We start from the raw sequence: 15,541 nt of genomic DNA, 5'->3' as shown, positions 1-15,541 counted from the left end.
GGAATGCAGTGGCACAATCTCAGCTCACTGCAGCCTCGATCTGCTGGCTTAAGTGATCCTCCCACATCAGCCTCCTGCATATCTGGGACTATAGGCACCGGCCACCATGCCTAGCAAATTTTTTTTTTTTTTTCTGAGAAAGGGTCTCACTCTGTCTCCCAGGCTGGAGTGCAGTGGCACGATCTCAGCTCACTGCAACCTCTGTCTCCTGGATTCAAGTGATTCTCCTGCCTCAGCCTCCCAAGTAGCTGGGAATACAGGCGTGTGCCACCACACCTGGCTAATTTTTGTATTTTAGTAGAGACAGGGTTTCGCCATGTTGGCCAGGCTGGTCTCAAACTCCTGACCTCAGGTGATCTGCCCACCTTGGCCTCCCAAAGTGCTAGGATTACAGGCATGAGCTGCTGTGCCCAGCCTTGCTTCCCTCATCACCTCTCCAGGGCTCCCTGTGTGAGGGGCCCAGGACCCCAGTCACCACAAGCTGCAGGTGGGAGTGCTGCCACCTAGGGGCAAAGAACGAAACTGCCACAGCTTGGCCCATGCCACCTGGACACATATTATAACAAAAACATTTATTGAGCACTTTCTGCGTGCCGGGCACCGTGCTGAGCCCCTGGCGCACTTCATCGCACTGGATCCCCAGGACAACCCTATGAGGTAGTAGTATCAGTAAGCCCCATTGTACAGATGAGGAACATGGGGCTCAGAGAGGTGAAGTGACTTGCCCAAGGTCACACAGCAAATGCATGGCAACTCTCGGATTTGAAGCCAGATCTGTCTCATAGCTGCAGTCTAACCGTCACACCTGAGTGCCTCCTAAAAGCTACATCACAGAGCTGTCTGAGGACACTGTGGGGAACCGTCTGTGAAAAGGTCCAACACATAAACTCCGAAGAGTTTATGGCAGGCCTCCTGAAGAACAGAGGACTAGAGGCCACCCAGAGGCAGCCTGGAGGCAGAGTGGGGAGGAACGCCCTGTCTTCTCTCCCAGGGGCCCCAACCACCAGCCTAGACTAGCGGGACTCTGGGCTGCTCAGGTTTCAGCCATTTCTCTCCTGCCGGCCGTGGCTCTGCCCAGAAACCATAGGCAGCCCTACCCCTGATCCTAGAATGTTGCAGGGCTTTCCAGCAGGAGAGGGGACACAGGAGGGCGACCATGGGCCAAAGTTTCTGAATGACATTCAGAAGGATTTCTGCCAATGGCTCAATGGCTCGCTTCCACCGGTAAGGATCAGCAGTCTGCCCCCAGAGCCCTGGACCCAAACAGGAGCATCAGGCCTGCCCAGGAAACACACCTCAGGTTCGTCACTCCGAGGCCTGGATGTAGACAGGCACAGCGAGCATGGCACATGGGCCCTCAGCCCCGGCCTGCAGCTCCGCCAGAGCCAGGTTGGAGCCCAGCCCCTCAGCGTGTCCAGGTACCACCAGCTCAGGTTCCGCGCCCACCGCACCACCCACAACGATGGACAGCACCGCGTCTGGCTCTGTGAAGGGCGGCTTGCCAGGGACAGCCTCGGGCACCAGCCCAGCCCCTGCGTCCTTCAGCTCCTCCAGCCCCAGCGGGTCAGGCAAGGGGGTCACCACCTTGCGCCCACCACTGCCGCCACTGCGGGGGGCTGCCCTCCTCTGGGGGGGCCGCCGGGTTTGCAGGTCCTTGTCCTTTTGGGGGCCAAGACGACAGCGGTGATCTTTGAGGTATTTGTGGCGGGAAAAGCCCTTGGCGCAGCCAGCACAGCGGAACTTGTAGTTGCCCGTGTGGGCGCGCTGGTGCTCGGCGAGGTGGGCACGGCGGCTGAAGGACTTGCTGCACAGGGCGCATTTGTGGAGCTTCATGCCTGGAGGGCAAAGGAAAGTCAGTGAGAAGCATCCAGACCTTCACCCCGCAACGGTGCCTCGCACTGGGAATAAAATCCAGGCTCTTGTCCCACCAGCGCCTGTGTGATCTGGCCCCAGTTCTTTCCACCCTCGTTGTCTGCCTTGTCCCAGCCACTCTCTGTGCCAGCCACACTCGCTCTCCTCAGAGATGCCACGCTGGCTCCTGCCTCTGCGCCTTTGTACTTGCCATTCTCCTCTGCCTGGAACAGCCACTCACTCCCTGCACCTTGGCTCACTTTGTCTGGTCATCTCAGGCTCAGGAATGTGGCAGCACCAAGACTCCAACCCAGCTCTGTGTGTCCAAGTCATTGACCTACTCTCCCAGTTTTCACACTTTCTTTAGTGACTGACTTCTTTCTGTAAATCTTCTCAAACAGGGGAGACTTTACCCGCTAGGGGACTCAGCAGTGCCTAGAGATATTTTTGATTATCACAGCTGTGGAGGGGATGCCACTGACACCCAGTGGATAGAGACCAGGGATGCTGCTAAACATCCTACAGGGCACAGGACAGCCCCCAGGACAAAATTATCTAGCTCAGACCAGGCGCTGGTGGTCACACCTGTAATCCCAGCACTTTGGGAGGCTGAGGTGGGCAGATCGCTTGAGGTCAGGAGTTCGAGACCAGCCTGGCCAACATGGTGAAAACCCCATCTCTACTAAAAATACAAAAATTAGCTGGGCATGGTGGCAGGCACCTGTAATCCCAGCTACTTGGGAGGCTGAGGCAAGAGAATCGCTTGAACCTGGGAGGCAGAGGTTGCAATGAGCTGAGATCACACCACTGCACTCCACCTGGGTGCCGGAGTGAGGCTCTGTCTCAAAAAAAAAAAAAAAAAAAATTATCTGGCCCAAAATGTCAGTGGTGCCAGGGTTGAAGAACCTTGTTCTAGACCTTGGCTGGCATGTGGAAAGCCAGCCAGTCTGCTCTGAGGAGCTGCTGAGAAGCTGAGGAGTGACTTGAAGACCCCTGCCCTGCCCTATCAAGGAAGCTTCCTGGCCATGTCTTGGACCCGCCTGGAATCTGATTCCCTCCACAGCTGGTCCACACCTCTATCACACTGGGCACTGCTCTGACTGAGTCATCTCTGCTCAGGTCAGCTTCCTCCTTGGACTGGGGGACTGTGTCTGATTCATCTCTGTTCATCCTAAAGTCCCTAATACAGGCCTGGCTCATAGCCCACATAAGTGAAAATGCTGGCTGGAATGTGCTAGGCAGGGAAAACAAGCCTCACGGGATATGTCTGCTCTTTCTCCTCCTGGCGGGTCTATCCCGGTAAACTAGAGCTGAACCAGACCCTCCTGTCAGGCCCAAGAGCCACTTACCAGAGTGGGAGAGGATGTGGGCCTTCAGTTTGTCCGGCCGGTTGAACTCCTTACTACAGCCTGTGTGTGTCCTAAAACCCAAAGCCACCGGTCAGGGGGAGTTCACTAAGCTTAGGACGCTCTTGCTGGCCCCTCTGCTAGCCCTGGGCACAAGGGACCGCCTTGTCCACCCTAAGGGCTGGGCAAGGAGGTAGGGTGGGGAGTGAGGCAGACAGGGCCCAGGACAGGATAAAAGGAGAGAGGCTTGGTCGGGCACGGTGGCTCATGCCTGTAATCCCAGCACTTTGGGAGGCCAAGGTGGATGGATCACTTGCGGTCAGGAGCTCAAGACTAGCCTGGGCAACATGACGAAACTCCATCTCTACTAAAAATACAAAAATTAGCCAGGCATGGTAGCAGGCGCCTGTAATCCCAGCTACTTGGGAAGCTGAGGCAAGAGAATAGCTTGAAGCCAGGAGGCAGAGGTTGCAGTGAGCCAAGATCATACCACTGCACTCCAGCCTGGGCGACAGAGTGAGATCCTGTCTCAAAAAAAAAAAAAAAGGGAGAGGCCTGCCCTCAGGCCTGACATCTGTCCCACCCTCCCGGGCAGCGCCCCTGGAGAATCTGCCCCGCTACCCCCCCTGCATGGCAGTCTCTACTCACGAGAAAGGGCATTTGTATTTCTTGAAGGGCTCGTGGATCAACATGTGTCTCTTCAGTTTGTCCTTGCGGTTGAATGCAGACTCGCACACTGAGCATTTGTAGGGCTTCTCGCCTGCAGCAGATACAGACAGGGAGAGCCAGCACTCGCCAGGAGTCGGAATCCAGGGCACAAGGGTCCCCACTGGGCCCCTCAGGGGAGCAGCTCCTCTAGGGAGGTGGCCAGGGGAGAAAAAGGCCTCTCTCATTCTTCGGTGGCTTTGTTTTGCCAGGGACAAGACAGGGCTATTTTGATAGGATGCTCAGGAGAGGCCTCTCTGATGAGGCCATGCATGAGGAGAGACCTCAGATCATCAGGGAGATGGTCCAGGCAGCAGGGAAAGCAGGTACAAAGGCCCTGAGGCAGGAGCGCATTTGGCGGTGCTGATGAACAACAGGGAGGCTGGTGTGGCCAGAGAACAAGGCAGAAGGTGAGGGCAGTGAGCCAGCCAGGCCCACAAGGGAGGACTTGGGAGGCGGAGCTAAGGACTTTTTTTTTTTTTTTTTTTTTTGAGACAGAGCCTTGCTCTGTCACCCAGGCTGGAGTACAGTGGCGAGATTTCAGGTGAGTCACTGCAACCTCTGCCTCCTGACTTCAAGCAATCCTCCCAACTCAGCCTCCTGAGTAGATGGGATTACAGGTGTATGCCACCACACCCAGCTAATTTTTGTATTTTTAATAGAGATGGGGTTTCACCATGTCGGCCAGGCTGGTCTCAAACTCCTGACCTCAAGTGATCCACTCGCCTCGGCCTCCCAAAGTGCTGGGATTACAGGCATGAGCCACCGCGCCCTGCCAGGACTTTGGCTTTTACTCTGAACCAGAAGAGAAGCCACCAGAAGGTCTGAGTAGCGCAGGGATGGGCTTTGATGTAAGCTTTTAACCGGCTCCCTCTGGCTGCGTGTGGAGAGCAGACTGAGGGGGTGTGGGTGGAGGTGAGGATAACCAGGAAGTGGCCCAGGACAGCCATGTTGGGAAGGCAGAATCGGCAGCCCTTGCCACTGGATTGGCTGTGGCTGTGAGAGGTGGAGGGGAGAATCTGAGGCGTGGCCTGAGTAGCAAGGTGGCCTCATGGCATTTATGGCAATGGGGTCCACCCTGGGTGATGAGGAATCACACCTTATCTAACTGAATCCTTCCAACAAACCAGGAGGCACCGACTCCCATCATCCTCATTTCACAGATGAGAAAGAAGACTGAAGTTCAGAGAGGTGAAGGGACTGGCTCAGGGGCTACCCCTATGGTTGGGGGAGCTAAGATTCCAGCCCAGCAGCGTGATCCAGAGCCCATCTGAGCTACCCCAGATCTTCCTGCTGCTAAACCTGTCCTGGGGCAGCTCTCGCATGATGGGCTACCTGAGGAACCCACAGGAAATCAAGGGAGGTGCCTGCAAAGTTGCCGTGGGGTCACAGCCTGCCCTTTGGAAGGGGCTGTTTCTGGGCTGCTGTGACTTCCTGCCATTATTTCCTCTCTGTTCTCCCTCTCGAATGAATAAAGTACTTCTGAAAAAACATCAACCCAGTTGATACGGAAATGCTGGTCCCTACAATGGAATGTTCTGTGGTCATTAAAAAGATTAAAAAGGTCAATCTGTGTTTCCTGATCTGGAAAGATCTCCTGGACATACTGCTAGTGGGAAAAGAAAGCAGTAGAACAGCTTAACACAATCTCACCTTTCTTAGAAAAAAATGTAATCCTTACTGGATATGTAAGCTCCAACAAAAAAAAAAAAAGAAAAGAGAAAAAGGAAGAAAGAAAGAAAGAAAGAGAGAAAGAGAGAAAGAGAGAAAGAGAGAGAGAAAGAGAGAAAGAGAGAAAGAGAAAGAGAGAAAGAGAGAAAGAGAGAAAGGAAAGAAGGAAAGAAGGAAAGAAGGAAAGGAAGGAAGGAAGGAAGGAAGGAAGGAAAGAAAGGAAAAGGAAAGAAAGAAAGAAAGAAAGAGAAAGAAAGAAAGAAAGAAAGAAAGAAAGAAAGAAAGAAAGAAAGAAAGAAAGAAGGAAAGAAGGAAAGAAAGAAAGAAAGATTACAACCCGCATACCCCCAAAAAAGCCCTAGCCATGTGTCTCTGTAAATAAACTGAAGATGCAGGGAGAAAGATGGGGAGGTATAGGGAGAGGACAGACCAAAGTGTCAGTGGCAACTACAACTTGAAGGGGAAATTTAACATTTTACTTTATGTACTCCTATTTTGCTTCCATTTTTATAATAACCATGTATTATTTGTGTGTGTGTGTGTGTGTGTGTGTGTGTGTGTGTGTGTGTGTGTTTGGTTTTTGTTTTTTTTGTTTTTTTTCTTGAGACAGAGTCTTGCTCTGTCGCCCAGGCTGGAGTGCAGTGGTTCGATCTTGGCTCACTGCAACCTCCACCTCCTGGGTTCAGGCAATTCTCCTGCCTCAGCCTCTCGAGTAGCTGGGATCACAGGTGCGCACCACCACACTCGGCTAATTTTTGTATTTTTAGTAGAGCTGGGGTTTCACCATGTTGGCCAGGCTGGTCTCGAACTCTTGATCTCAGGTGATCCACTCACCTTGGCCTTCCAAAGTGCTGGAATTACAGGTGTGAACCACTGCACCTGGCAGCATGTATTACTTTTGAATAATAATTTTTAAAAGCCATAAAGCGCCAACTTGGTAATATCAAACTTACAATGCATTACCTATTTTCCCTTCTTTATTGTGGAGAAATATACATAACAGAAAACTGATCATCTTAAGCTTCTTTTAAGTGTATAATTCAGTGGCACTAAGTACATTTGCACCATCATGCAACCATCACCACCATCTGTCTCTAGAATCTTTTCATCATTCCAAACTGAAACTCGGTACTACACATGCATTTTAACCTAGCATTTCCATTCCTAAGGATATACACTACAGATACACTTCCAAAAGGTTGCCAAGGGACCAACACAGCATTGCGTATACAAACTAATAGCTGAAATGTAATTTAAGGGTTCATACATAGGCTGGGCATGATGGCTCACACCTGTAATCCCAGCACTTTGGGAGGCTGGGGCAGGGGGATCACCTGAGGTCAGGAGTTTGAGACCAGCCTGGCCAACATGGTGAAACCACATCTCTACTAAAAATACAAAAATTAGCTGGGTGTGATGGTGGGCACCTGTAATCCCAGCTACTTGGAAGGCTGAGGCAGGAGAATTCCTTGAACCCAGGTGGTGGAGGTTGCGGTGAACCAAGATCATGCCACTGGATTCCAGCCTGGGTGACAGAGCAAGACTCAGTCTCAAAAAAAAAAAAAAAAAAAAGGTTCAAACAAAAGAAATGGGAACAAAAAAGATGAAAATTAATTGAGGAAGACTACCCAGATGTGAAAAGAAGGTGCTGTTGGTAACATCTTTCTGGGGGGGCCTGGGGGAGGGGGACCCACAGAATTTAGCCTCCAGGGGAACTGTAAGCACACACTCCTCAGGGAACATCACCAAGGTATACGATCAGAAAAAAGGGCACATAAGTTATAGTATGTGCTCACTTTTGCAAACGTAAGCAAGCGCTTTATATACGTGTAAAATAAAACTAGAAGAATGCAGACTAGATCGCTAACAGTTATCTTTGGGGAAGAGAATTAGGAGTATTTTGCAAACTGCAAACTACAAGTCAAACCCTGTTGGTGGTTATTTTTAAGAATTAAACATGGCCGGGTGCGGTGGCTCAAGCCTGTAATCCCAGAACTTTGGGAGGCTAAGGGGGGTGGATCACCTGAGGCCAGAAGTTTGAGACCATCTTGGCCTACATGGTGAAACCCCATCTCTACAAAAAATACAAAAATTAGCCAGGCATGGTGGTGGGCGCCTGTAATCCCAGCTACTCGGGAGGCTAAGGCACAAGAATGGCTTGAACCTGGGAGGCGGAGGTTGTAGTGAGATCACACCATTGCACTCCAGCCTGGGTGATAGAGTGAGACCCTGTCTCAAAAAAAATAAAAAAATAAAAAATAAAAGAACTAAAATTGAACAGGACAAAATAGAAAACCCTGTTTTGTAAAACTTTTGTTGCAATATATCCTGTGTGTATACATGTGCTTCTTGGGCTGCAATATGAAATGTATTTTTTACCATAGGTCATAGGAAAGAAAAAAAAAGGAAAAACATTGGATTGTTCATCTGAAGTGAGAGGGAGTTTATTTGTACTATATATGCTTGTGTCCTGTCAAGGATTTTCCGTCAGGTTTTCTCAATCTTTAGAACCTGTTCAATTAAAAAACAATTTTTAAAATATAATTTAAAAATCTAAAGATTAATAGAAAAGAAAATGTCAGTGTGTTTCAACTGGGGAACAAGGAGACGGCGTTTTGTCCAGGTTTGAGTGGGAACTTACAATGAGAGCAGTGTCCCCACCACAGGGGGGCAGAGTCAAGAGTCCCTCACACGGGCCGGGTGCAGTGCCTCACGCCTGTCATCCCAGCACTTTGGGAGGCCAACGCAGGTAGATGACCTGAGGTCAGGAGTTTGAAACCAGCCTGGCCAACATGGCGAAACCCCGTCTCTACTAAAAATACAAAAAACTAGCTGGGCGTGGTGGTGGGAGCCTGTAATCCCAGCTACTCAGGAGGCTAAGGCAGGAGAATTCCTTGAACCCGGGAGGCAGAGGTTGCAGTGAGCCAAGATCTACCACTGCACTCCAGCCTGGGCAACAAGAACAAGACTATCTCAAAGAAAAAAAAAAAAAAAAGTCCCTTCCACACAACCTCCAAGGGCTCTTCTCTGCTCTAGTGGTGGTAGGAACCCCTTGTTCATCAGTTAAGGCAGGTGGGTCAGGGGCCAGGAAGGAGAGAGGAAGGAGGAGCAAGGGGAGAGGCAGGAGGGTGGCAGGAAGGCTGGAGGAAGACAGAGAGCAACAGAGAGAAGGGGGGGCTGGAGGGAGAGGGGAGAGAACAGCGGAGGGAGGCTGGAGGGGGCTAGAAGGAGATGGGGAGAGGGAAGGGAAGGGAGGCTGGAGGGAGATGGGTAGGAGGAGGGAGACGGGGGCTGGAGGGAGATGGGGAGGAGGAGGGAGATGGGGAGGAGGAGTTCGAGGGGGAGGAGGAGGGAGGGGGGAGGAAGAGGGAGACAGGGACTGAGTGAGATGGGAGAGAGATGGGGATGGGGAAAGGGGCTAGAGGGAGATGCAGGGAGAGGGGCTGGAGGGAGATAGGGAGGAGGAGGGGAGAGGGGCTGAGTGAGATGGGGAGGGAGATGGGGAAGCAGAGGGAAAAGGGGCCGACAGAGACAGGGAGAAGAGCCGGATGGGGATGGGAAGAGAGAGAAAGGGATGAGGAGAGGGTGAGGAGGAGGGGAGGGGCTGGGCTGGAGTTCTCAGGGGCAGGGCACCCACCTGAGTGGATGTGAGCATGCAGTTTGAGGTAATGCTCCCGCCGGAAGAACTTCTTGCACACCTGGCACTTGAACCTGCCCCCACTGCCGTGGGTGGGCAGATGACGCCGCAGGTAGCGTTCACAAGGAAACACCTGGCAGAGAAGAGGGGCCTTCAGGTCTGACTCACCGGGCCCCCCTCCCCTGGCCATCTTCTGAGCTCAAAGATCCCTTGTTTCCAGCCCCTATAGAGACACCTTCCTTTCTGGCTACCTGGGACCAGGACTCAGAATGTCAGACTCAGCCCTTAGAACTTCATGGCTCCCCACAAGCCCGGACAAAACATGCCTGCCCTGAGCTTTTGCCCAGATGTTCTTCCCACCCAGAGGGCCTTTCTCTCTTTACTGACAAACTCTTACACATCCTTCAAGACCCAACTCAGGTGTCACTGCTTCTGTCAAGCCTTCCCTAGCTCCCTGGTGCTATGCCTGGCAAAGTCAATTCTGCCTTTGAATGTCCACCCACACTTTTAAGTCAGCATTTAACCCACTGAATGACAGCCCTTTGCTTACAGGAGCTCCAAGTGGGCAGAGAGGGGATTTCATTCCCCAGCACAGAGTCTGGGTCAAATGACTGACAAGTAAAAGAATTAATGGAAAATGAGCAAATTACTAAAGAAATCAATGGAAAGGTAATTTTTTACTTTTATTTATTTTATTTTATTTTATTTGAGATGGAGTTTCGCTCTTGTTGCCCAGGCTAGAGTGCAATGGTGCGATCTCGGCTCACTGCAACCTCTACCTCCCAGGTTTAAGCGATTCTCCTGCCTCAGCCTCCCAAGTAGCTAGGATTACAGGAGCCAGCCATCACTCCCAGCTAATTTTTATTTTTAATAGAGATGAGGTTTCTCCATGTTGGTTAGGCTAGTCTCGGACTCCTGACCTCAGGTGATCCACCCACCTCAGCCTCCCAAAGTGCTGGGATTACAGGCGGCCAACACACACCCAGCTAATTTTTGTACGAAAAGTAATTTTTTTAAAGCCAGAAAATACAGAAGTGAAAATCTCTTTCCAATCCAGGCAAAGGAAGGGCATGTATTCACACATTTATTCATTTTGGTGGAGGGGCACAGACCCAGCTGCCCCACTGCTTATTAGCCCCATCATTTCCTAGCTAGGTGGCCTTTCTGCCTTGGTTTCCCCTCCTGTAAAGGGAGATAGTAGTAGTACACCTATCTCCTAGTAAATTCCGGTAAAATGCTCAGAACAGCATCTGGCATGTGGTTCTTACTCAATTCATAGTTTTTTTTTTTTGGCCCCCAACTTTTTTTTTTTTTTTTTTTTTTAAGGCAGAGTCTCGCTCTGTTGCCCGGTCTGGAGTGCAGTGGCCGGATCTCAGCTCACTGCAAGCTCCGCCTCCCGGGTTTACGCCATTCTCCTGCCTCAGCCTCCCGAGTAGCTGGGACTACAGGCGCCCGCCACCTCGCCCGGCTAGTTTTTTTTTTGTATTTTTTAGTAAAGACGGGGTTTCACCGTGTTAGCCAGGATGGTCTCGATCTCCTGACCTCATGATCCGCCCATCTCGGCCTCCCAAAGTGCTGGGATTACAGGCTTGAGCCACCACGCCCGGCTTGGACCACAACTTCTAAAGCTTAAAATTAGGCTAGATAATTAGAAACATCTAGAATGAGGCCAAAGTGAAACCAGGGCTGTCCTGGAAAATCTGCCACATATGATTGTAAGAAAATGAGTAGAGTGGGGCCGGGCGCGGTGGCTCACACCTGTAATCCCAGCACTTTGGGAGGCTGAGGCAGGTGGATCACAGGGTCAGGCGATTGAGACCATCCTGGCTAACACAGTGAAACCCCGTCTCTACTAAAAATACAAAAAATTAGCTGGGTGTGGTGGCGGGCGCCTGTAGTCCCAGCTACTCGGGGAGGCTGAGGCAGGAAAATGGCGTGAACCCGGGAGGCGGAGGCGGAGCTTGCAGTGAGATCGCACCACTGCACTCCAGCCTGGGAGACAGAGCGAGACTCCGCCTCAAAAAAAAAAAAGGAAAATGAGTAAGTAGAGTGAAGAAGCAAGTTAAACACACCAGGGAGACGTAATCAGCAAAATCCAGACAGCAGGGAACACCGCTGGACCAAATGGCCCAGTTTCTTCAACACATAAATTCAGAGGAAAGAAAATAGGGAGCAGTGGTGGGGGGCGGGGGGGCTGTAGATTAAGAGAGACTTTTCTTGTATCAATCAATTGCAATCCATGGAACTGATTCAAATAAACTTTAAAAAATGATGAAGCTTTGAGACAACTAGAAATTGGAGCACTTCCTGGATGTTTGATGTTATTAGGAACAGGCTTTAGTGAGGCTTCCAGAGTCACTGGAAAGAATCCAGGCTGGGCATGGTGGCTCATACCCATAATCCCAGCACTCTGGGAGTCTGAGGTGGGAGGATCACTTGAGGCCAAGAGTTTGAGACCAGCCTGGGCAACATAGTGAGCCCCATCTCTACAAAAAATTTAGGCTGGGTGCAGTGGCTCATGCCTGTAATCCCAGCACTTTGGGAGGTCAAGGTAGACAGGTCCCTGAAGCCCAGGAGTTTGAGACCAGCCTGGGCAACATGGTGAAACCCCATCTCTACAAAAAGTACAAAAATTAGCTGGGCATGGTGGCACATGCCTATAGTCCCAGCTACTCAGGAGGCTGAGCCCAGGAGGTTGAGACTGCAGTGAGCCATGATCAAACCACTGCACACTAGCCTGGTGACAGAATAAGACTCTGTCTCAAAAAAAAAAATTAAAAAGAAGAGCCAATTGTAATAAGGATAATCTTACATCAGGAAGCTGGGAGGCTGCTGCTCAGACACTAGGCCTGGGACCAGGACAGCCTGCCCTGCCTGGCTCCAGCAGCAGCCCCGACAGGGCCACATCTGGAATGTGATGGATGAGATGGCCAGACAGAGACACTGTGTCATCTGTGGAGCAGCCCCTGAGCCCTGCCTGTGTGTCCTATGGTGAGAGAGGAGAAGGAAAGGGTGAGGTGTGCACCCCACCCCACCACCTCCTTGCCCCTATTATGGCGTGGGTCCCCAGAAAAGAGGACAGTGGCACCCACCTTCTGGCAGTGTGGGCAGGGGAAGTTGTGAGTGGCGGTCTGCAGGTGGTGCTCCAGGGCCTCGGGAGTGGAGTATTTGTTGACACATTTGACACACCTAAGTAGAAGGAGCAGGAGAGGTGAGGGAGGAAACATAGCAGGCATAGGAAGCAGCCCACGGCCACCCCAGGGCCAACGTTAGGAGGCAACATCCTCCAGTTAATTCATTCCAAATCCATCCATTCTTCTCAATTGCCACTGCCCGTCCTCATCTGAGCGTCATCGTCTCTTGCTCGGACTTGTGCAGCAGCCTCCTCACTGGCCACCCTCTCCCTGCCTTGCCTCCTGTAGGCCATTCTCCACAGGGCGGTCAGGGGCACCTTTAAAAATGAAACTCAGGCTGAGCACAGTGGCTCACACCTGCAATCCCAATGCTTTGGGAGACCAAGGCGAGAGGATCGTTTGAGCCTAGGAGTTCAAGATCAGCCTGGGCAACATGGCAAGACCCCTATCCCTATAAAAATTTAAAAATTAGCTAGATGTGGTGGCTTCCCAGCTACTCAAGAGGCTAGGGCAGGAGGATCACTTAAGCCCAGGGGTTTGAGGTTACAGTGAGCCATGATTATGCCACTATACTCCAGCCTGGGTAATAGAAAGAGAACCTGTCTCTATTTAAAAAAAAAGAAAAAAAAAAAAAAAGCCTGGTGTGGTGGCTCATACCTGTAATCCCAGTACTTTGGGAGGCTGAGGGAGGCGGATCACCCGAAGTCAGAAGTTTGAGACCAGCCTGGCCAACATGATGAAACCCCGTCTCTCTACTAAAAATACAAAAATTAGCCAGGCATGGTAGCATGGACCTGTAATCCCAGCTACTCAGGAGACTGAGGCAGGAGAATCACTTAAACCCAGGAGGCAGAGGTTGCAGTGAGCCTTGATCGCACCACTGCACTCCAGCCTGGGTGGCAGAGTGAGACTGTGTCTCAAAACAAAAAACAAAAAAGTAAGTCAGACTGTGCCACACCATTGCTTAACCCACCTCTCACCTTAGCCTACAAGACCCTGTGGTCTGACCCACTCCCACCTCTCAGACCTCATCCTTCTCCTCTCTCCACCTCACTCACTCTGCTCTGGCCACCCTGGCCTCCTTGACCTACCTTGAACACACCAGGCTCATTCCTACCTCAGGGCCTTGGCACTGGCTGTTCCTGTTCCCTGGAACACTCTTCCCCAAGTCTTCCCCAGGCAGTGCCTTCTCATCCTTCATGTCTCAGCTCAAATGTCACCTCCCCAAAAAGACCCTCCTGGCCACCGTCTCAAGCTGCCCCCCACCATGCACCCTCAGCCACTCCCTATTACGTCACTCAGTTTTATTTTCTTCTTACCACTTCTTACCTGGAATTATTTATTATTGGCTTACTTGGTTATTATCTGTCTCCTCCACTAGCAAGTGGTCCCTGTTCCAGGTACCACATCTTGCCCATTCACAAGCTGCTCCCAGCACCAGTGAGAACTTGTTGCGTGAAAGAGTCAGACAGACAGGGATCCAAGCCCAGAGCCTTCCCATTTCTGACCCTCTGGGCCTCCTCATTCAAAAAATGGGGTGTGAGTCCCAAACAGAGCTGCCTGTCACTCATTCTTACGACTGTCACATTGCTGGGTGCAGTGGCTCACACCTGTAATCCCAGCACTTTGGGAGGCCGAGGTGGGCGGATCACCTGAGGTCAGGAGTTCAAGAACAGCCTGGCCAATATGGTGAAACCCTATCTCTACTAAAAATACAAACATTAGCCAGGCGTGGTGGCACCTGCCTGTAACCCCAGCTAGAATAGAATGACTGTTATGTAGAGTGGAAGTGGGAGGGAGATGTTTAGATGGGGCCTGTGGGAAAAAGTGGGGCCAAGGCATGAAGGGCCGCGTAGAAATCACAAGAGCTTTGAGAAGTTGGCAGAGGAGTTAGAACTCAAGAAATGGGGTGTAGGGTAACTTGCCTCCAAGACTCTGGGAAATGGGGCAAGAGAGGCAGGGAAGCCAGGCAAAGCTTTGGCCAGCCAAGGGGCAGAGATTTCTGGCAGTGATGACTTATTCCCATTTGCACTCGAGAAATTTTCTTTGGCTCTTGCCCTTCCAATTTGTGGGTTATCTGTGAGTTCCTGTGGCTGTGTGACTCTGGAGTGAGATGCCAAGTAAAGGGAAGGAAGCACCTGCTCTGTGCCAAGCTTTGCCCTTAGTGACATGAATCCCTGCAGTCCTGGGAGGAAGGTGGTATTCTCCCCATTTTGAAGATGAAGACACTGAGGTTCAAAGAGAAGTGACCTGCCTACCAGAGTAACAACATTAGCAGAGTTTAGATTCGAACCCTAGTGTGAGATCTTGGAAGCCTCACAGCCCTGGTCTTGGAGTTTGCAGGTTGAAGGTTAAGCCCAGTGCTGATGACCCTGTGCAGTCCCCTTGTAGGGTCATAGTGCCAGTGGCTCTTTGTAGACATTGGAGCTGTTGTCCTGTTCCAAAAGTAAGGTCCAGTGAGCCAGGCCCCCATCTGGATGGCCTGAAGGTGGAATGGTATCATGGGTAATGGTAAGGGTTCTGGAGCCATTGCCCTGTGCTTAAATCCTGTCTTGACTGCAAATCCAGTAGATGACCTTGGGCAAGGTATTCAGCCACTCTGAGCCTTGGTTTTCTCCTCAGTGAAATGGGATTATTTATAAGGATCAAGTAAGACAAGGCTGAGGCTCTTAGAAGTAAGACAAGGCTGAGGCTCTTAGAAATGGTACCTGGAACATAGTAGGTACTCAATAAATGTTATTGCTGCAATTATTATTATTCGTGTTATTTAAGTAGAGGTTTGGCTGCATGCAGTAGAGACCTAAAATAACAGTGGCTCATATACCATGAGAGTTGCTTCTATCTCATAGTGACATTTGAGTGGCTGTGGTGGCTTTATCATATTTTTAGAGGTCCAAGCCCTGTCATTCTGGCTTCTGTTCCCTGTCAGCCACATTGCCTTGGCCTGCCTATGTCTACTTTCCCCAAATCTCTCAAATGAATTTTAGTTATGTCACTGTATGTTTACTATATGTTTAATATTTTCTTTTAAAAAATAAGATTTGGCCGGGTGTGGTGGCTCACTCTTGTAATCCCAGCATTTTGGGAGGCCAAGGAGGGCGGATCACTTGAGGTCAGGAGTTCGAGACCAGCCTGGCCAACATGGTGAAACCCTGTCTCTACTAAAAATACAAAAATTAGCCAGGCATGGTGGCAGG

At 50.9% G+C, this 15,541-nt stretch overlaps 1 protein-coding gene across 1 annotated transcript in view; it reads right to left on the bottom strand.

The window, feature by feature from the left end:
* Window positions 1–557: 557 nt before the first annotated feature.
* Window positions 558–15,541, bottom strand: part of ZNF341 (zinc finger protein 341) — a 61,114-nt gene continuing 46,130 nt past the window's right edge. Inside the window, exons 11-15 of the mRNA XM_017877415.1 lie at window positions 12,303–12,399; window positions 9,211–9,343; window positions 3,846–3,957; window positions 3,201–3,271; window positions 558–1,835 (exon numbers count right to left, since the gene is read on the bottom strand). Coding sequence (XP_017732904.1) covers window positions 1,306–1,835; window positions 3,201–3,271; window positions 3,846–3,957; window positions 9,211–9,343; window positions 12,303–12,399 — 943 coding nt within the window. The 3' untranslated portion in view covers window positions 558–1,305. The remainder of the gene's footprint in view (window positions 1,836–3,200; window positions 3,272–3,845; window positions 3,958–9,210; window positions 9,344–12,302; window positions 12,400–15,541) is intronic.

This window comes from Rhinopithecus bieti, unplaced genomic scaffold (assembly GCF_001698545.2).
Source record: "Rhinopithecus bieti isolate Rb0 unplaced genomic scaffold, ASM169854v2 scaffold_65, whole genome shotgun sequence".
NCBI classification, from domain to species: domain Eukaryota; kingdom Metazoa; phylum Chordata; class Mammalia; order Primates; family Cercopithecidae; genus Rhinopithecus; species Rhinopithecus bieti.
Note: the sequence above shows the minus strand (reverse complement) of the source record. Positions and strands in the feature narration are given on the sequence as shown.